We start from the raw sequence: 23,157 nt of genomic DNA, 5'->3' as shown, positions 1-23,157 counted from the left end.
CTGGTTGTTCTTTAAATAGTGCTTTCCTCACCAGCTTAAATAAGCATGCCCCTTTCAAAAAATGTAGAACTAAGAACACATATAGCCAGCCCTTGGTTCAACCCAGACTTGACTGCCCTTGACCAGCACAAAAACATCCTGTAGCGTACTGCACTAGCGTCAAATACTCCCCGCGATATGCAACTTTTCAGGGAAGTCAGGAACCAATATACACAGTCAGTTAGGAAAGCAAAGGCTAGCTTTTTCAAACAGAAATTTGCATCCTGCAGCACTAATTCCAAAAAGTTTTGGGACACTAAAGTCCATCGAGAATAAGAGCACCTCCTCCCAGCTGCCCACTGCACTGAAGCTAGGAAACACTGTCATCATCAATAAATCCACCATACACGAGAATTTCACTAAGCATCTCTCTACGGCTGGCCATGCTTTCCATCTGGCTACCCCAACCCTGGCCAACAGCTCTGCACCCCCCGCAACAACTGGCCCAAACCTCCCACGCTTCTCCCAAATCCAGATAGCTGATGTTCTGAAAGAGCTGCAAAATCTGGATCCCTGCAAATAAGCTGGACTAGACAATCTGGACCCTCTCTTAAATTATCCGCCACCATAGTTGCAACCCCTATTACTAGTCTGTTCAACCGCTCTTTTGTATCGTCAGATTCCTAAAGATTGGAAAGCTGTTGCAGTCATCCCCCTCTTCAAAGGGGGAGACACTCTGGACCAAAACGGTTACAGACCTTTATCCATCCTGCCCTGCCTTCCTAAAGTTTTCGAAAGGCAAGTTAACAAACAGATCACCGACCATTTCGAATCCCAACGTACCTTCTCTGCTATGCAATCCGGTTTCCGAGCTGGTCACGGGTGCACCTTAGCCACGCTCAAGGTCCTAAATGATATCATAACCACCATCAATAAAAGACAGTACTGTGCAGCAGTCTTCATCGACCTGGCCAAGGCGACTGTCAGTCATCGTATTCTTATTGGCAGACTCAACAGCCTTGGTTTCTCTAATGACAGCCTCGCCTGGTTCGCTCATGCTGCCAAACATACCCTCGTAAAACTGACTACCCTACCGATCCTCTGGTGATGTCATTTACAAAATAGCCTCCAACACTCTACTCAGAAAATTGGATGCAGTCTATCACAGTGCCATCCTTTTTGTCACTAAAGCTCCATATACTACCCACCACTGCAACCTGTATGCTCTCGTTGACTGGTCCTCGCTACATATGTCGCCAAACCCACTGGCTCCAGGTCATCCATAAGTCTTTGCTAGGTAAAGCTCATCCTCATCTCAGCTCACTGGTCACCATAGCAACACCCACCCGTAGCACACGCTCCAGCAGGTATATTTCACTGGTCATCCCCAAAGCCAAAACCCCCTTTGCCCGCCTTTCCTTCCAGTTCTCTGCTGCCAACGACTGGAGCGAATTGCAAAAATCACTGAAGTTGGAGACTTATATCTCCCTCACTAACTCCAGTGTTAATTGCTAAATTGTTATTACCTCGCCACTATGGCCTATTTATTGCCTTCCCTCCTTACTTCATTAGAACACACTGTACACCGATTTTTTTGATTGTGTTATTGAGTGTGTTTATCCCATGTGTAACGCTGTTGTTTTTGTCACACTGATTTGCTTTATCTTGGCCAGGTAGCACTAGTAAATGAGAACTTGTTCTCAACTGTCCTACCTGGTTAAATAAAAAAAGGATTTCAAAATAAAAGCACAAAATGAAGGACAGGGATGATAAGAACATTTGAGATTGTATGACACACGATACAGACTTTAGTGAATGGTCGCAGTTCTCGCCCTATCAATGATGACAGAGATTAGGCCCTTGTGAAGATGTAGCCTTTACCACTATCAACCAAGGGCATACTTTCAGATAAACCAAGGGTATGGCAAAATGACAGCTGAACAGATGCACTCTCCAAAAAGCCAGCCAGCCATACAAACAGCCTTCCCTCCCACTCCCAGGCATTCCCATGGTCCTAAAGTCAGCCTGCTAAACTGCATTTGCCTTTAAAAATCAGGATGGGAATGATTTCAGTAGCCCATTTTAAAATTGTTGGTGTTGGGCCATACCCAATTGACAACCATGCTAACAACCTTCACTGTCAACAGGGCCCTGTTAAATCGGAGATTAAATCAACAGCTGGTGTCTGCTGTCTGTGCTTACATCCCAACCCTTGGACCCACAGCACAGAAACCACCTTGAACAAGTCATGTATGGATGTGGTATTCATGAGTTCTACAGCAGAGAAGAATCAAACTGAACTATACATACAGCAGCACTCTATACTACAAAGTGGACATGATGACGACTGTTCAAACTCTATAACACCTCCTTTCTAACATAATTTCTCTCACAGCCAAGAACAATACTTACATAGATGCTTAAAGGGATACTTCAGAATTTTGGAAATGAGGTCTAGTATGAAGGAAGTTAAGAGCTGGTGTCGCAAACCAATGCTAACTAGCATTAGCACAGTGATTGGAAGTCTATTTGTATCGGGGTATAACTGAGCTCAAGTGCATCCCGTTTCCATTGATCACCCTGGAGATGTTTCTACAACTTGATTGTGGTAAATTCAATGGATTGGACATGATTTGGAAAGGCACACAACTGTCTATATAAGGTCCCACAGTTCACAGCGCATGTCAGAGCCAAACTGAGCAGTCGGGGGAGAAGGGCCTTGTCGAGAGGTGACCAAGAACCCGATGGTCACGCTGACAGACCTCTAGAGTTGCTCTGTGGAGATGGGAGAACCTTCCAGAAAGACAACCATCTCTGTAGCACTCCACCAATCAGGGCTTTATGGTAGAGTGGCCAGATGGAAGACACTCCTCAGTAAAAGGCACATGACAGCCCGCTTGGAATTTGCCAAAAGGCACGTAAAGCACTCTCAGAACATGATAAATAATTTTCTCTGCTCTGATGAAACCAAGATTGAACTATTTGGCTTGAATGCCAAGAGTCACGTTTGGAGGAAACCTGGCACCTTCCCTGCGGTGAAGCATGGTGGTGGCAGCATCATACTGTGGAGATGTTTTTCAGCAGCAGGGACCGGGAGACTTGTCAGGGTTGAGGCAAATATGAATGGAGCAAAGTACAGAGAGATCCTTGATGAAAGGGCGAGAGTTCACCTTCCAACAGGACAAATACCCTATGCACACAGCCCAGACAACGCAGGAGTGGCTTCGGGACAAGTCTCTGAATGTCCTTGAGTCTTGAGTGGCCCAGACAGAGCCCGGACTTGAACCCGATCGAACATCTCTAGAGAGACCTGAAAATAGCTGTGCAGCGATGCTCCCCATCCAACCTGACAGCTTGAGAGGATCTGCAGAGAAAAATGGGAGAAACTCCCCAAATACAGGTGTGACAAGCTTGTAGCGTCATACCCAAGAAGACTTGAGGCTGTTTCAACAAAGTACTGAGTAAAGGGTCTGAATTCTTATGTAAATTCATTAAAAAATATATATAAATTAGCAAACATTTCAACAAAAAAAAAACTTTTTGCTTTGTCATTATGGGGTATTGCGTGTAGATTTATTTAAAAAAAATGTTTTGCCTAATCAATTTCAGAATAAGGCTGTAACCTAACTAAATGTGGAAAAGGTCAAGCGGTCAGAATACTTTCCGAAGGCACTGCACATGAATTGCATAACAGTCACTGCATTTGTTGTCATGACTACAATATGTAGAGCCTTCGAGTTAGACAAATATTTACCAACAATTCAACCGCAGGGTGGGATTTGCTAAAAAAACAACATCAAAATTACAATTATCATTGTAGTTATTTATAGTGCGCATGTTTTGGCTGGTCTGGAGAAGAAGAAAAAACAGGAACAAAGCCCAAGCCGTGTTATCTGTGTGGAGGTAAGGAAGTCACAACCGGGTTAAGGTGGAACGGGAATTATTAAGGACATGCTGCACACCAACGGAAGCTTGGTCTCGGCTGCCGCCTTGTTTATATTTAGTCAAACTTTAAATAAGCTCGACATTCCAGACTTATTTTGAGCTTATTCTAACTAAAGAGGATGTTGTTAGATCAGGCCCCACGCAAGCAGCATATAAACAGGAGTAAATAACCGTCCCTTTACCACCCGCGGTCACTCTTCCATTCACAACAGTGTTCAATCTGGGTGATATTCACTTCACATAAAGTGCTTACTGATCTCTTTCACACAGATGAGTAGCTGGTCATTTACGTGAGATTTTGTTTCTGGGTTGCCAAGATCACATGGTTCCTGCCATAGTCACACAGTGTTTTTTTGAATGTCCACTATCATCATCCAAAAATCAATGTTGGATGGTGAAACTAAGTCATTCTGATATGTAATGATGAGGTCTCAGTTTTGCGTTCAGGGATGTTCTACTGTACCTTACTCAGATGTTTAGAGATGGATCCAAAAGAGTTGTTGCTTATGTTCTCTTTGTCTGGCATTCCTGAGTGAAAATGTTGAAATGTGTAGTCAGTCATCGGTAAAACATTAAGACCGAGTTGAAAGCCAATACATCCCTACTTATTTCTCTGTCACAATTGGTGCATTTTCACAAATATACTTTGATGTTAATACATCATCTCAATGCGATGTTGAATGTAGACATGTGTCAACTAAAATCTCCTTGGGGAGTGAGTGACATAACGTCTTCAGTCGCCGAGGGAGATTTCTACAGTAAGAAGAGGGTGACGTTTTTTCCCCTCTCAGGGAAAAAACACAATTAGTTATTACACTTCAAAACCTTTTCTGGAGGGGAAATTACCCCAATTCTTAGACATGACTTTCAGACTGCTGATATCACCTTTTCCATAGTAAAAAGGTGAGAGGTAGGCCAGTAAGTAAGCATTGTAGATGGACATGACTGTTGTCTTGTACTCACTGTCAGGGCTGGGTCCACCACTTTCCATAACTCCATAAGATGGGGCTAGCAGTCCAGCCATGCACTGACGATATCTCTACAGAGAGAGACAGAAGAGCAGTATTCTTATTAGACATGGTAGAACAATCCACAAGCCAAATCCTCAACACTACAAGGTTTATTATACAGTGTGTCGATGCAATTCCATTCAAGATAACGATGTAATTCATTGTGAACCACGGTCACCTGTTTATGTCAGGTGGTACCCCGTGGAATCATTTGGATTGTAGTATTATGCATCTCTCCCCTATACGCGCGTCTCTTAATCAACGTGTCTATTGAGGACTATGTAAATACACAGCTGAGACTCCCAGCTGGCGGTTATGAGTATTCAGAAGCGTCACAACTGCTGCAGCCTCATTTAAATGATCCTTCATCTCACAAACCAGTGCATTTCAAAGGGCAGGAACAAAATACACGTTTCATGTAGCTTCATTTGAAGTAAAAGCCTATTGCTGTTGGCCACAGTAGCTGACGTGTATACAGGACAACATGCTTCCATACGTATAGTAAGGAATCGATGTGGGAAATGGGCAAATGTTCAACTACAGTATCTATGCTTTTCATGCCATATTTTACTAATGATGGCATCATTGGAGATGAGTAGATTCAGTCAGTGTGGCAAGAGTTGATCAAATACCCTTAATATGTAGTCTATACAGATTAAAAGGATGTACAACAGATTATACCAAGAATCAATCAAAACACACCCTTACATATACAGTGGGGCAAAAAAGTATTTAGTCAGCCACCAATTGTGCAAATTCTCCCATTTAAAAAGATGAGGCCTGTAATTTTCATCATAGGTACACTTCAACTATGACAGACTTTTGTCTGAAGAAGAAAAAAAATCCAGAAAATCACATTGTAGCATTTTTAATGAATTTATTTGTAAATTATGGTGGAAAATAAGTATTTGGTCAATAACAAAAGTTTCTCAATACTTTGTTATATACCCTTTGTTGGCAATGACAGAGGTCAAACAGAGGAAAACAAGGTTTTCACACACTGTTGCTGGTATTTTGGCCCATTCCTCCATGCAGATCTCCTCTAGAGCAGTGATGTTTTGGGGCTGTTGCTGGGCAACACGGACTTTCAACTACCTCCAAAGATTTTCTATGGGGTTGAGATCAGGAGACTGGCTAGGCCACTCCAGGACCATGAAATGCTTCTTACTAAGCCACTCCTTCGTTGCCCGGGCGGTGTGTTTGGGATCATTGTCATGCTGAAAGACCCAGCCACGTTTCCTCTTCAATGCCCTTGCTGATGGAAGGAGGTTTTCACTCAAAATCTCACGATACATGGCCCCATTAATTCTTTCCTTTACACAGATCAGTCATCCTGGTCCCTTTGCAGAAAAACAGCCCCAAAGCATGTTTCCACCCCCATGCTTCACAGTAGGTATGGTGTTCTTTTGGATGCAACTCAGCATTCTTTGTCCTCCAAACACGACGAGTTGAGTTTTTACCAAAAAGTTATATTTTGGTTTCATCTGACCATATGACATTCTCCCAATCTTCTTCTGGATCATCTAAATGCTCTCTAGCAAACTTCAGACGGGCCTGGACATGTACTGGCTTAAGCAAGGGGGACACGTCTGGCACTGCAGGATTTGAGTCCCTGGCAGCGTAGTGTGTTACTGATGGTAGGCTTTGTTACTTTGGTCCCAGCTCTCTGCAGGTCATTCACTAGGTCCCCCCGTGTGGTTCTGGGATTTTTTGCTCACAGTTCTTGTGATCATTTTGACCCCACGGGGTGAGATCTTGCGTGGAGCCCCAGATCGAGGGAGATTATCAGTGGCCTTGTATGTCTTCCATTTCCTAATAATTGCTCCCACAGTTGATTTCTTCAAACCAAGCTGCTTACCTATTGCAGATTCAGTCTTCCCAGCCTGGTGCAGGTCTACAATTTTGTTTCTGGTGTCCTTTGACAGCTCTTTGGTCTTGGCCATAGTGGAGTTTGGAGTGTGACTGTTTGAGGTTGTGGACAGGTGTCTTTTATACTGATAACAAGTTCAAACAGGTGCCATTAATACAAGTAACGAGTGGAGGACAGAGGAGCTTCTTAAAGAAGAAGTTACAAGTCTGTGAGAGACAGAAATCTTGCTTGTTTGTAGGTGACCAAATACTTATTTTCCACCATAATTTGCTAATAAATTCATTAAAAATCCTACAATGTGATTTTCTGGATTTTTTTTTCTTCTCATTTTGTCTGTCATAGTTGAAGTGTACCTATGATTAAAATTATAGGCCTCTCATCTTTTTAAGTGGGAGAACTTGCACAATTGGTGGCTGACTAAATACTGTTTTGCCCCAGTGTGTGTGTGTGTGTGTGTGTGTGTGTGTGTGTGTGTGTGTGTATATATAAATAAATAAAAATCACAGGTGAAAACACGGTTTTAAGAAACTTGTGATATTTCAGGTAATTTTTCACGTGAACAGATATATTTGGAAAAATGTCACGTGAGGAGAAAACCGACGTGGTTTTTAGACATGCGTGAAGATTCACATTTTCATATGACTCAGACACATAGGGTTTCCCATGTGATATTATAAGTTTTACATGTGTGCTTTTGTAACTGCCGGGATTAGAACCAGGGATTCCTATGGGAGAAGCCAACGTCTTAATCATTCGACCAAGAGGGCAAACACAAATGTTGAAGTCGCAAGCAGGACTACCTCACCACGTGACCATGCGCAACCATGGCCGACTCATGTCCACTACACTTTCACATGTGCATTTTCACATTTTAAATGGGAAGGATTTAATGTGAATAATCACAAATTCATAATTTGCTGTTATGATTTTGTCCAAAAGGTTAGCAAAATCAGGATAATTGTTAAACATGCTTTCTTTTTCCTCAAAGTCAACTTGTTTTGACATCGCATTGTTGTTTTTAGCTGGATAGATTATATGAATGTGAATGTTTTCGGTGTATTTTCAACGCTTTCAGACAATATGATTTATTTTTTTAAAGTCAGTGCTTTGAATGATGATAGTGGACAATGTTTGATGGTGAAACCAAGTCATTATGACCATATTTTCACATGTATTAAATTTAGAGTTCACACGTTAACACCAGCAGTAACACCCCCGAATGGATGGTACAGAAATAATACACCTTGAATCGTTATACTCAGGTAAGCTAAGTTACCTTTTACAGAATGGCATTACAGAATTTGCAATTCCATATGTGGAAACATTGCTACTGGAACCTGTTGACACCACCTTCACACATGTGAGGAGAATAACACTATTTCACCACCACATGTGAACTTGCAATTCCATCTGTGAAAGTTCGATTTTCACATGTGAATGTTTCTTACAATGTGAAACTGCAATTTAGATTGTCACTGATTGTGATTGATTTTTACATGTGAACGTGCATATCCAATTTTAACATGTGAACCCGCAAATTACACGTGCAACCTCAACCTCAAGTGAGGTGAAAAAAATGCTGTGTTTTTCCCCCTCACATGTGAAAAGGTGGTGTTAACATGTGAACTCTAAATTGAATACATGTTAAATTATGGTTTCACATGTAAAATTTAAGCTCAAGGTGTGAAAACAGCTATTTCACATGTGAAAGTACAAATTTGACATGTGTTTTTTTTGTAAGGGCACACACACACACACACACACATGAGAGGGAAGCATCCAAACCTCTGAAAACGTGTCTGGATCTCTTTACACTGCATTAATATCCAGCGTGTAGTCCCTCCCATCAGAGCACAGGAGCAGCTGGGTTCCTGTGGTTTTCTAGTGCACTGTGGATTAGGCCTCTCTCTATACGCTCCCCAGACTCCTACTACTGGGCATCGCCTCGACCCATATCAGTCTGTGAGCGTTAGTGCACTCAGCCTACATGTAGAGAGCGATCCTCTGAGGAATCAGAGCATGACAATAAGGCCATGAGTGGCTTATACTGCAGCTGTGCCTTGCAGCATGGCTATTACGTAAACAAACATTATACCCATGCCAACGTAAATGCCGTTTCTTAGCTCATGACAACGCAATACGGGCCTACAGGGGTCAAAGGGCACATTAACAGGAATATCACTTCAATAATCCAAACATGCACGAAACCATGTGTAATTCTATGTGAAGAGCTTCCCATATCAAGGAGAGTGTAGTAGAGTTATGCTTGTCTGGTAGAAATATAACAACCAGAATGTCTAATCTTTCTGCTAACCTTTTATAGGCTGGTACTGTGCCTTACTAGACCTTAGCTGCACAACAACAACAACAAATCAAGAAGAGGGTCCTTTAGATCGACACTTTATGCAATTTCACTAATATTAACTGGATTGGCTAGTTAATTACTCAAGAATGCACTTCACAAAACCATTGTGATCAATCAAACACGTCAAAATCCCTGAAATGGATTGCTGTTAAATCAATACCCTATACCAGCATGTGCTGAAGGGCTTCCAAAAACAAGCATAATACAATGGGCTAAGAGCCTAAATGAAGGGTGGGACTCCTGACATCCCCCTTTTTTAAAAATCTTTTGGTCACTACAGACCTAATGAAAGCCCAATCTACAGAGTCATTTGTTACCGGATGGCAGTTTACGCCCAGAGGTCAAATTCTAAATTGAATTATACCCACAGCTAATCACTTTAAGATCCCATAAGAGGCAAACAGCTTTTTCGCTCAATTAAGAAGCCTTTTGAAAATGGCTCAATGACCTCTGATTTTAGAAGCATTTCCCCTTAATGTAGTCCAAAACGCTAATTGACTCTGCGCTCTCTGCATGTTGCTGAAATATGAGCAAAAATGGTATCATAAACCATGAGACTATATACTGTATCGGCGTGTATTCAATCTTAGAACTGACCTTAATCATCACATTTGTCTGAAAAAGACATTCCAGCAATTGGGTGCCTTTTGATTAGTGTAAAAACGGTTTAAAAATCTTTACATTCTGTCATAAAGAGGGGTAATTGAGGGGTAATTAAGCTTCACAAAATTTTTTACATTTACATTTCTAGCTTATCTATTGGTAACAGGGTTGACATGTTACTCACTCTGTTTCCCAGCACAAAACACCAGAAATTTGTCAAAATGAGTAGAACCAGCTCACCTGCTTTTACACTATGATATTTATCAGATGTTCAATGTTTATTTTGAAAAAAAAAGTTAAGTTCATGTAACAGGGTCGACCTTAAAAAAAATACTCTTCAGAAATGACTGTCAAAAGCAACAAAATATCTAGGGCTTTACAATGGTGAAACCTTGGAGAAATGCTGGCGTTAGTAGATTAAAATCTTCCTAAGAAGAAGTCACAAAGGATGCTTAGAGGGACATGTCAAAAGGCTGACTTTTGCATTTTAGCAAGACTTTGTTCATATTAAAAATCTGATTTATAGAATTGTCCATGTGGTTTATATTAAAGGGCACTTCATTTAATATAACAGGCTTTTAAAATTCTACATTTTTGCACAATTTCTACTTAAAATATTAAAGGGATGCAAAAGGCACTCATTTCGTGGAACAATCTATATAACAGCATGCTTTTTCAGTTAATTATTCAATGAACATTAGTGCCACAGAAATAAGCCTTCAGGATCAGTTACTGTAAACATGCCCACCGTTCTTTGTTGACAATTAAAGGGCTTGGGCTTGAGAGTAGCACTTAAACTGAGCAACAAATGAGCATGCAGTGCACAGGAGACGCCTCCAACACTTAAATGACCCTACTGAACCAATAAGTCTCTCCCCTGAGGGACTGGCTGGCTGAAGGAGAGAGGGTGGGGTGTGGAGAGACGGTGGGTGGGGTGTTGTTTTAGAAGGGTGTTGTTTTAGATGGGGATTAGTGCTGGTGGCAGGAGTGTCAGCAAACACTCAATTTTCACAAAGCTACAGTCTCCCCCCTGTGACCTACTGTACTCTGCACTCGCTTCTATAGGAAGCCGCTAGCTATACAGATGAGGAACAATCATACATTATCAATGATTCCTTTTGCCAGGGCAGCCGTATTATAGTCTATCCGAAACATGCTCGAATGAAACATTTTATATAGATATTACATCAAATATAATGTATATTTGATTGTTCTTCATCTGTGAAAATGAATTAATCAGCTGACTAAGACAGATAGATAAATATCTATCTCAGCCAATCTTACAATAGTACAGAGTTGTGGGACAACTGAAAAATAGACTGTTCTCGACAATGCAATCGACTCTTGTCCATTTCCCTACTTTCTTGTCACGTGAACCCATTCATTCTAAACTCAGCAAAAAAGGTCCTCTCGCTGTCAACTGCGTTTATTTTCAGCAAACTTAACATGAGTAAATATTTGTATGAACATAAGATTCAACAACTGAGACATAAACTGAACATGTTTCACAGACATGTGACTAACAGAAATGGAATAATGTGTCCCTGAACAAAGGGGGGGGGGGGGGGGGGGGGGGGGTCAAAATCAAAAGTAACAGTCAGTGTCTGGTGTGGCCACCAGCTGCATTAAGTACTGCAGTGCATCTCCTCCTCATGGACTGCACTAGATTTGCCAGTTCTTGCTGCGAGATGTTACCCCACCCTTCCACCAAGGCACCTGCTAGTTCCCGGACATTTCTGGGGGGGAATGGCCCTAGCCCTCACCCTCTGATCCAACAGGTCCCAGACGTGCTCAATGGGATTGAGATCCCGGCTCTTCGCTGGCCATGGCAGAACACTGACATTCTTGTCTTGCAGGAAATCACACACAGAATGAGCAGTATGGCTGGTGGCATTGTCATGCTGGCGGGTTGTCAGGATGAGCCTGCAGGAAAGGTACCACATGAGGGAGGATGTCTTCCCTGTAACGCACAGCGTAGAGATTAGACGATAAACGCGAATCCGACCATCACCTCTGGTGAGACAAAACTGCGACTCGTAAGTGAAGAGCACTTTTTGCCAGTCCTGTCTGGTCCAGCGACGGTGGGTCTGTGCCCATAGGCGACATTGTTGTAACGCACATTGCTGAGATTGCCTGTAATGACAAGCTCAGTCCGATGATGCTGTGACACACCTTCCCAGACCATGACGGACCCTCCACCTCCAAATCGATCCTGCTCCAGAGTACAGGCCTCGGTGTAATGCTCATTCCTTCGACGATAAACGCAAATCCGACCATCACCTCTGGTGAGACAAAACCGCGACTCGTCAGTGAAGAGCACTTTTTGCCAGTCCTGTCTGGTCCAGCAACGGTGGGTTTGTGCCCATAGGCAACGTTGTTTCCGGTGATGTCTGGTGAGGACCTGCCTTACAACAGGCCTACAAGCCCTCAGTCCAGCCTCTCTCAGCCCATTTCGGACAGTCTGAGCACTGATGGAGGGATTGTGCATTCCTGGTTGAACTCGGGCAGTTGTTGTTGCCATCCTGTACCTGTCCCGCAGGTATGATGTTCAGCTGTACCGATCCTGTGCAGGTGTTGTTACACGTGGTTTGCCCCTGCAAGGACGATCAGCTGTCCATCCTGTCTCCCTGTAATGCTGTCTTAGGCATCTCACAGTACGGACATTGCAATTGGCCACATATGCAGTCCTCATGTCTCCTTGCAGCATGCCTAAGGCACGTTCATGCAGATGAGCAGGGACCCTGGGCATCTTAGTTTTGGTGTTTTTCAGAGTCCGTAGAAAGGCCTCTTTAGTGTCCTAAGTTTTCATAACAGTGACGTTAATTGCCTACCGTCTGTAAGCTGTTAGTGTCTTAACGATCGTTCCACAGGTGCATGTTCATTAATTGTTTATGGTTCATTGAACAAGCATGGGAAACAGTGTTCAAAACCTTTACAATGAACACCTGTGAATTGTAACACCTGTTATTTGGATTTTTACGAATTATCTTTGAAAGACCGGATTCCTGAAAAAGGGACGTTTCTTTTTTTGATGAGTTTATTAGTTAGCCCAAATCCCATTAGCGGAGATTCAGCACTGTAATTACAATGAGCACTTTCAACTCTCACACGATTATATGTATAGTATCGTTTCATTTTTACACACACCAGTTACTGTAGAGTGATCAGGGTTGGAAAAACAACAATGGTCGAAGCTCTGTAGCATCTGTTGCAGGTAAAGCGGTCACAAAGGGCATGGCTGCTCAAGAAAACAGCATTTCAATATTTCATAACAACTGAACGATTACGTGGGAAGTTATGCACCTTTCAAAATGATTTTATTCTGTTTTAACCACAAGTCTCATTCAGTCACACCAGATATCAAATTTTACTCGTATGAAAATGGGAGGCACTACACAACAAGACAACCATCAAACCGTGTGTGTGCAGAGATTTGACGCAATGTGATATGACAGGTCAACAGAGCTTCATTGATGGTCTGCCTGACACACCTACTACAGCATCAAAGGAAGTGTCCTACATCACCATGTCAGATTACCTAGCCGGCCCAACTGTATCACTTGACTGAGAGGTTGCCTGCCCCCTGTCCATTAGAAGTAGTAATGAGGCTAAATCAGATTGAGGAGATGTAGGACTACATGCTAAACCTATCCATCCCACAGTGTTACACTGGTGCAAACATCAGCAGGTCGTTCAGAATTTGTTAAGAACTTGTTTTCACATTAAGGCTCATTTGTTTGAATTATCTATAGCCAAATGTAAATCAAAAATAAAATGTTTCCTATTGGGTTAACATAGAAGGGTCACAGTCCCTGATGCCTTCACCCCCTCCCCCCAACAAAGCAGAGTCAACAGGATTGGTAGTCCTTGAAGTCAGTTTTACAACTAGGCAACAGCCAAAACAATGGCTTAAGTCAAACGCTTCACTCTTTAACTGATATTAATTACTTTTACCAGATAATGAAACCGTTTGTGATCGCGTCATAGCAGTGAGCTTAGGAGGTTGTGATAAGAAGCATTGTTAGAGGGGATTTCCTCGGAGTTAATGGAAGGATTTAAAAGCATACACAGGGATTCTTTGGTGTTTTGTTCTCTGAACTGGAGGACATGTTAGGACCAGATCAGGAAGTTACCTGGGATTTGAATCTGAAAGAAGAATCGTGAATTACTGTGGTGGAGTGAATCCAATGCACAAACCCGGATTACACAAATAAAAGCTACTACTGTATCATATAGTGCCAAAATCTCTTCTATGCAATTAAACAAAGACCCAAGTATAAACACAGGCCCAAAACACCCCATATCTATATAATAATACACTCATAATAACAGGAGTGAAACTATTCCTCTGAGACTCATCCTAAACATCACTTATCCCATCATACAAACCGAGGCTTTATCAACGCAATGACAGCGGTGTCTATTCTCTTTCTCTCTGTGGGGGGGGGGGTCAGGGCAGCTACTATTTGATTTGCCTCAACCACTCTGACACACACACGCTCTGCTCCACCTCTCCAACCATTGTGGCTTCTCTATGTTACTCATTTTTACAAATGCATGTTTCAAATATACTAAAACACTTCTAAAATAACATTATCCATTTGTCAAAAACATACAGTAACATTTCTAAAATAATGCCGACATGCATTGAACATATCATACCAGTGATCATATGTATGGCTTTGATCTACAGTAATACTGGATTTTAAAATCAAAGTCTAGAAATATGAAAATACAACAACTTGTCACATTACTAAATTCACAGCTCATGTTCTCGCTCCTCCTCTGCACATTTTGCACTCTGAGCATCATTACGCATGGATGTTGTATGTTGAATAATTCATCCCAGATGACAGAACATACATCACACAAACTGCTGCCTGCTCTCAAGACATTTCCTTAACTAGTCCATACCCTCCACTGTCTGGCAGACTACAGGCTGCTTGGAAAACTATTTGGGGAAGCAGCCTAAGGCTCTCAGCAAACAGAGACGTTTCATGCAAACTTTTCCAAAACATTCTAGTTATAAATTATAACTATAGTTATAATTTAAGCACGCTTATCCTTGTGATGGGTTTCTGTAGAAGTCAAGAGACACATTATTCAAATTGTGCAATTTATTATAATGTATTAATTGTGTAGAAGTGTATCTCCTTTCTAAACTCCTTGTGATAGATTTCTGTAGAAGTCAAAAGACACATTCAAAATGTGTAATTTATGACAAATGTATTCAATTGCCTAGAAGTTTATCCCATTTCTAAACTCCACATTAGCATCACACAGAAGGTTTGATAAAGCAAGACTCACCTACACGTGTTCCCAGTCTAGTTATCTTCATGAGATGATTCTACAGTCCCAGTAGTAGAATCCACCTACAGTCCCCCGTGTCAGAAACTGGTCTGAATTCCCTCACATCCCCCGGTTGTCAGTGTGGTCCAGTCCTGGTGCCCCAGCCTCCATCCCTCTCTCAGAGCAGAGTGAGTTGAACCAAGCCTGCCTGTGCCCAGTAGAGTCCCTGCCTCCCAGCCAGCTGATTTCCCCCCATGCAGCAGTTGCTAGGCGATCACTCCACCCCTCCAATCGGACGCTCTCTCCGTTGCAGCGGCACACAGCGACACTACACGCAGCGCAGACACAGTTGGAACTTGCTCATGTGGTCCCAAAAGACAGGGACATAGGGGGGCTTTGCTCTATTAGTTAAACCATTAAGTCGTGTTTACACAGAACACAGATATGTATTTTAAGTGCTCCCCTGTCCCCACTCAGCATAGTTGTACAAAAGGGATGCCAACAATTTGTGTCATCTTCCATGCAGTTGCCTACCCTTCAGTGTTACACCTTCAACAGCACCCATGTCGCCATCTCCCAAGCAGGGCATTCATGAAATGAATTATTCAAAATGGCATGTTCATACCTACAGTTGGAAGGAAATTAATCTGACAGTCTTGTATTGTCCAGGCACACTGGGCCTACAGCAAGGTATTACGTGACATTACATCCAGAACAAAGCAGAAAGCCAACTGGAGTAATAGCTTTTTGGACTCAGCCATCGCTCTTGGCCTCCGATTCTCCGGGGGCGACAAGGAGCCATACAACAAAGGTCCTATTTGATGCCCTGAATACTTTCTCCTTTATTTAGTGAGTTCTGACCCTAAAAGGTTCCGTACGTACATTCAGTACTCCGGCTTCTATTACTTAGCCTCTCTTCATCACATCAAGGACAGTGGGCAGATGGGATCTTTGACCTTCCAACTGGTTAGAGCCACACAGTCCTACAGCATTTTAACTCTGGCCTTGTAGCTAAACAGAGAAGTAAGTGTTTTTGACAACATTGTTACATGGGTAAATCCATTTGAATTCAATCACTTTTTTGACACCGCATCCTTTTTCCCTTAAACAAAACGTTCCATACATGTTTGCCCATGGAAGAAGTGGTCAGAAAGTGACTTTATGGACCTGAATGCCAAAACATTCAAGAGATAAAAGGTGCTCAAAAAGGTGACCCTTTTTGCATACCCTACCATACCATTAGACATCCATGTCTTCCTCACTGGGAAAGAGAAATGGTTCCGTTTGATTATATTTAAAAGCTTACAAACAGGGTTGTCAAACTATTTTAGAATAATTCAGATTTTGTTTTCCCTTTTCTGCAGTTGCTTCATCCATTTAAATGTACCCATTGATTCATGAAGAACTTCACTTATAAATGCCTCATGAGCTTAGTTCAACTGTCGTACCCCATCAGAACCCAAAATATAAGCTCGTTTCGCTCCAACGTTTATAAACAAAGTACAGTGTAAACAAACTATTTTAGCTTAAAAAAACATGCTTAAAAACACTCATTTTGATATCATGGATAGTCAGTCCATGTATCCATAGCTCTGTCCATGAATTTGAGAGTGGTTACATATCTCCAGCCCCATCGCTTCAGCTTTTTTTTTACTGAAACAGGCATGGGGAGTACACATTGTTATTGTTTCAACTGCTGATTGCGACTTTAAAGTCAATTATCTAAAAACATGTGCATGCCGATTTTTGTTCCCGTTCGCATGTGTTCTAACTTAGACCGTATTTTACATTCACTTTTTTTTTGTGTGTTCCGCCCACCAATCGGTTGAGACACAACATGTTTACAAGCTTTTAAAAATGACATCGACCTCAACCGTTTCTCTTTTCCAGTGATGAAGACATGGACGTTTCATGTTATGGTAGGGTATGCAAAACGGGTCACCTTTTGAGCACCTTGAATGTTTTGGCATTCAGGTGTTTTCAGCACTTCTACAATGGGCAAATACGTATAGAAGGTTAGATTTAGCCAGGTTGTAAATATGTTAGTATTGGAGGGCTGACCACTGCAAAAAAATGTATCAAAGAATAAAAGTAATAATTGGACGACAATGGAGAAGGGCCAGCTTCACTCCGTGCCATAGAGGGAACTCCCCCCACTACTGCAGTGAGGTAGTAATAACGAATGTCAATGTATTGGTGTGACAGGGAGAACAGACCATAGCCCCAGGGTGTGAACAGTATTGCCAGTGTTGCATAACTGCTCAACTGCAGCCAAGTTAACCCTGAATGAGATAAAAGAGAGACAGTGAAATTGGAGAGAGGTGTCTGTGTGAAAGGGCCCCTCTGTCAGTTGGTTTGGAGTGAAACAGGGGGAGAGGCAAGGAGATGAGCAGGTGCAGATGGATGTGTGTTAGTGGAGAAGCTCTGGTAAATGTGGACACCTCATATCCAGCCTCTGGGTCTGTCACGGCTGCTTTGGGGAAACAGAAGAATCATGAAGTTATTGGAGAAAGATGACATATATAATCATAATTGTAAATCACATAACTTGTTTATGGTTTTCAATGGGACAAAATTCACACTTTGACCGGTGACCCCCAAGCCTGGCCTGTCTAAATTGTTTTAGTACACATTCAGTCAGCTTTAGACAAACGCTCTGGGAGGTTACAATAATGTGTTTGTAAAAGATTGTGTTCCCCGTCATGCCATGTTCCCAAAGCTCGATTTTGAACAGTTCTGTACAGACATTGTTTGTGACAAAGTAATTTATTAGATAAGGTTGGGTTACTTCCACATTTTCAGAGAGAGTGCATGAAGTCCACAATGCAGTAAATAATGGACCATTGTGAATAAACAAAATGAGTAAATCTATGTCCTGCATTTCTATTCTCCTCATGTAATAACAGTGCAAGGATTTTCAATTCACAAAGCCCCGACAACACCACTAAGTGCAAAAACAATTAAATGCAACCAAGAAAACAGAGAGAGCCAGATTTAGCAATTCTCCTCTCTACACATCATCCACTAGAGAGTGAGTGAGTGAGTGAGTGAGTGAGTGAGTGAGTGAGTGAGTGAGTGAGTGAGTGAGTGAGTGAGTGAGAGTGATGAATGTGCACATCTGATGGTGAATATACAGATGACGTAATCCCTTTGATGACTTATGGTTCCATCTAATTGAACAAAATCAGCCATGAAAAGCTGATTCTCTTCCAGGTTGAAAACCATTGTTCTAACATTTATGCAACAGCTGCGAGAACGGATAAGGAGATAAACAGAAGTGTTGTTGATACAATGATCTCAGTGCTCTTTACTTGTGTATATATTCACTGTTCTCTGGGAAGGACTTTAGATGCGTTTAGATGCCACACACACACACTTGCCACTGGTCTTACACTGCCTATGTATGTGGATGACTCCACACTTTACAGGTCAGCACCCAAAGCCAGTGAGCTTAAAAGTGGTCGCCCACCACCCACCCACTGTCCTGCCTCCAACAGAGCCTACCCTCAACACTGCATGGGCTTGCCTGTCATGCACAAACGCTAACTAGGCAACGCCTTTGAACACTGTCGCTCCACTACAGCACAGATGTACAGCGTATAATATCGCAGAAAAGTGGGCTAGGATAAAATCCTGGGTATGAAAGTGAATCCTAATGTGCACCACAAGCAAATGGAACAGAGACAGGGATCTGCTGGCTAGAGGCTACTGATCCAGACCCTGCTGTCGTGCAAGAAAGAAAAGCACAAATCACAATTGTGTTGTTTCATTCTCGATGACCGACGGAAGCAGAGAACAAAGTTTTGGGTAAATTGATGAGCAGGTCATTGGTGCCTCAGCAAGTGTTCCTGTGTGTGCAGAGCACAGCCCATGCCTGATCTGTTAAATAAACAAGCACATGCCTGCCTCTCCCAATAACATAAGCCAGACTCGGATGTGCAGAGCGGGAGCCATGCCTGATAGCAGTGACAGTTGACGTTGTTGTTGAAGGCGGGAGTCAGGGGAGTAGAGAAAACCAACATTTCATGTTCCAGCAAAAATGTCTGTGACTGCCACCACCTTCAGTGTCAAGCTGAGCGGGACAGTATATCAAACCATAATCACAAATGGTTTGTGTCCCATTCGCCTCAGCGTGAACGGATGCAGCGCTTTTGAAGAAGATTGACGGAGCAAGATGTTCAAATGGGGAGCAAAGGCCATCAGTAGAAATACTTGAATATAAAGTATTCGAAGCGAATATCCACGTACCGTCTGGACTTTTTTTGTGATGTTTTGAATTCAGAGACTGGATGAAGAGTGTGTTCTGAATACTTGGCAGCCATTAATAAATAATGCCCGGCAGTTTATTCAGGCTGTGCTGTTCTCAGCCTGTAGCGGTGTTGAGGCCAAGGGTTTCTGCAGGGAGAGAGATCTCAGATGTGTGGGTGGAGTTGTGTGTGTGTGTGTGTGTGTGTTCATGCGTGTCAAAGGACCTCCCTTACCCTGAGCATCTTGTTCCTCGGGGGATGGACCTTGGGTTAGGACAACTCCGGTCAGCACCCTCCCTCCCTCCTTCTCCTCGAACTACTACTCTTTGTTTCTTCAGACAAATCATTAATTACAGCTAATACGCTGTTCAATCATGGCCCGAGGGAGACCATTTGCCTTTTAATGAGCTTTGTGTTTGACTCAATCACAAAAAAAACACACAATGTCAAGTCAGGTTGTCTATGCCGCTGGTAGTTAGTCTGCATTTATACAATCAATTACAGCACAGTACAAGAAATATATCTTAAAACAGGCAGGGCATTAACAACTAAGAAAATGAAGAAAAAGAACTGTGCTGCTAGTAACAGGATATCAGGAGTACTTTCTGAATTGCGGCAAGGCAGACAGAAATAAATGGCCACCCCTGGACCGTCTCAAACCAAGGCTCCACAGGAAAGCACAAGCAGGGCTGAATATTCCTATAACAAGATGTGTCTAGCACCTTGACACATAGGAGAGAGGAGATTCTCAAAAGAACTGAAAGGGATGAACTCAATCTGGTTTCAATCGATGTTCTGTGCACGTGAGCAAAATGCTGAGTGACAGCATACAGTATAGGACCCAAAGTCGTATAGGCCCACACCACAGACACGCTGACAGCATAATTCATTTAAAGCTTGCCAACGGGAAAGCTCACAGGATTCACTTTTGATTGCCGTTCACTCATTCCCAGCTTGTCTGACATCGCTAACTCAGCATGTCAAGCAACAAAGTCATGATGGAGTGATGTTTTGCTGAACCCAAGGTCTGTCATTGGCATTGGCTGGAGTGGCTGGAGCAAAGGAGATTGCTATCACTGAACACTATTTACAGCAATTAAAGACATGCTCTGGTACTTTGGTGACTAAGAAAGTATTTTCAAACCTCCAGCTTCAGACTGGATGTGTCAATGTGTAGTTCATACATGATTAATCTATTAGCAGAATTGCCGTCTTACCTCAAGTAGCCACAAAATAGTTTTCTTGAAGCTGTGCCACGCCATTTTCCATACATTTCCCGGAAAATTTAGGGAAAATGGCGTGGCACAGCTTCAAGTCGAGTTCTAGCCAATGAGCTTAAGCCCCTCGCATTTTAGTGACAGCTAGCAAGAAGCCTCCCAGCGTTATCCAATGAGGTTGCAGGGCCGGGCCCAACAGCTCAGTGGATGAGAGAGAGAGAAAGAAAGAGGGATGAGAGAGAGAGAGAGAGAGACACGAGAGAGAGGGGGGAATGACGTGGTGCACACATCTGCACGTGACATAGTACGCAATTTTAGGGGACCACTTTTGGCTCATGAGTACTACTTTCATAATTACTGGCTCAAAGGTATACAAAAGTACCAGATCATCTCTTTAAGCACGGAGCTGTGAGCTGCTACCTCCAATGACTAGGCTGCTTTAGTAATAGGAAAAAGTCAATGAAAAACAAAACATTTACATCATAGCGGGGGACATCTCTAGACACTAAAGTATGTTCATAAAGAATGTCCGACATTGCTCGTCCTAATATTTATATATCTTAATGCCATTCTTTTACTTTTAGATGTGTGTATTGTTAGATACTACTGTACTGTTGGAGCTAGAAACAATTCGCTATACCTGCAATAAAGTCAGCTAAATATGTGTATGTGACCAATCAGATTTGATAACAGCCAAAATTGCTGTATGCCGAGACAAGCTGTTGTTCCACCATCACAAGCTCCCTTCCCATTTGAAAAGTTTGAACTCATCAAACAAGTAGATTCATCCGTAGAGATCATTGTAAAGCGGAAATAGTTTGAAACGAACAGCCCGGAAACATAACGACATAGTCATCCAAAGTCCTGAGCTGAAACCATCTTTTATATCAAACAGAAAGCTTTATCCACGGTCATTATATCACTCAGTACTCCTTTTATCCCTGCTCTAAAAAGCTAACTGCAACCGTGGGTATTAAATATTATCTGAAGACAGAACCAAAAACATGCCACATCAGTGAAGCATGAGCAAATGTACAATGATGATGTTCCTGCCTGGCAGTTAAAAGCCTTTTTTGGTAGGCTCACCTCAGACCAACCTTTCAGAAGAGCTTATTCTCTGGATAGAGACAGTAGTATTTCCATGTGGTTGTCCACAGCCTAAACACAGTAGGCTACATCCAGACAAGGCTCAGATTCCAGTTCAAGTGAGGAGGACCAGCGAGTGACATACAGTCCATAGTTTTAACACTAACAGCCCCCCTCTGCCTGCCCTCTGCTCTCAGAGGAAACCAGCTCTCTCACTCAGGAAGCTAGTGTAGTGGATCCACCAGGACAGACAGGGGCCTCTGGACAGTGTGGCACCTCCATCCCGGCCAACTCAGTCCTTAGTACCTTCCTGTACTGCTGGGGGGGTTGGAGGGTGGGGGGGGGTGCTCAGTGGAGCAGGAAGGGACACAGTGGCAAGGGACATAACTGTCTAACCTGCTGCGGAGACATTCAGATATCACTACTGCTCTTCAAAAAAAAAAAATTCCCATGGAATTATTATGCCCTGAGTACAAGGAACAATGTTTCACAGATATGGCAAAGAATCTTCGCAGGGGCACTATTTTTCCTAGACTAATTGGAGAGGAGAATGGCTCCAAATGTTGACTTAAATGATGAAGCGAGCGATCTAACCACAATTGTAAATGTATCCACACAACATGAAGAAGTGCACTGAATCTCTATAACACTGCACTTCCCCCTAGTGGTCAAAAGGTCTAATGAAACTTTAAACAGATGCTTCATTGAACTACCGCTAAAGAAATACTATCCCAATTAAAATAGATTTAAAAAAAAAAGGCTATTTCTTGTGGTCTACTTTAAGAATTCATGTCCTGCTCACGTGATCTATACACAGTGTATAAACACAAGTAAAAACCAATGCCTCAGAGACACACCTCAAAGGGTAAACAACTTACCAACAATTCTGCATGCTCACTTTTGCAGAGATCAAAAGAAAATCCCAGAATATAGAACCCCCACAAAGCCTCATTATTTCCAGCGTGGGTATTATCAGTCCCCTGATACTTAACTACAGCTACTATCTAGGTAAGTCATACTGGATGGTGAATTGAAAGCGTGAATCCACAATAGTGAGGAGTACTGCAGAGGTGCTTACCTCCCACAGAGACTTGAACTCCCTCTGGTCAATGCGGAGGAGTTCACTGAATTCCCGGGTAACAATGGTGGCGTGCCGAGGGGTGTTATCCAGGATCGACTCCCCAAATGCTGTCCCAATCCCCAGATTGCAAATCGTAACCGCATCCTACAAGAGACACCAAAAGCATCTCTTCTTGGATGGTTCCTCGTTGTTTTCAATAGGAGACAGGGGGGAAGTAGGAAGGACTACGCTAATCAAATGTGTTTATTCCCTTTTAAAATGGGCCTCATTGAGAGGCACTCAAAGTGCTAGGTACGGGCAGTGATCAGATCACGCCCAACGGTGGGGCGCAATCTAGCAGCACTGAACACTTTCATTAGACAAAGGGCTTCTAAAATCACTCCAATCAACACAGGGCCAGGCAGACTTGGACATACAGGTCACTGGTAATGATAGGAAAAGACTCCTGGTGTTCCCAAGGTTAGC

The 23,157-nt window shown here is 42.6% G+C and overlaps 1 protein-coding gene across 10 annotated transcripts in view; it reads right to left on the bottom strand.

The window, feature by feature from the left end:
- The window catches only part of LOC110520113 (rap guanine nucleotide exchange factor 4), a 47,532-nt gene that overhangs the window by 23,522 nt on the left and 853 nt on the right, over positions 1-23,157 (bottom strand). For 4 of the 10 annotated variants that reach the window (XM_036974425.1, XM_036974430.1, XM_036974429.1 and 1 more), the window contains exons 3-4: positions 4,888-4,963; positions 4,388-4,452 (exon numbers count right to left, since the gene is read on the bottom strand). In XM_036974425.1, the coding sequence (XP_036830320.1) occupies positions 4,388-4,452; positions 4,888-4,948 (126 nt within the window). In that variant the 5' untranslated portion in view covers positions 4,949-4,963. Of the gene's footprint in view, positions 1-4,387; positions 4,453-4,887; positions 4,964-15,079; positions 15,335-21,611; positions 21,777-22,689; positions 22,837-23,157 lie in introns of those variants that run through there. The other 6 variants (XM_036974432.1, XM_036974433.1, XM_036974434.1 and 3 more) reach the window with 4 other exon arrangements.

Source organism: Oncorhynchus mykiss, chromosome 3 (assembly GCF_013265735.2).
Source record: "Oncorhynchus mykiss isolate Arlee chromosome 3, USDA_OmykA_1.1, whole genome shotgun sequence".
Taxonomy (NCBI): Eukaryota; Metazoa; Chordata; class Actinopteri; order Salmoniformes; family Salmonidae; genus Oncorhynchus; species Oncorhynchus mykiss.
Note: the sequence above shows the minus strand (reverse complement) of the source record. Positions and strands in the feature narration are given on the sequence as shown.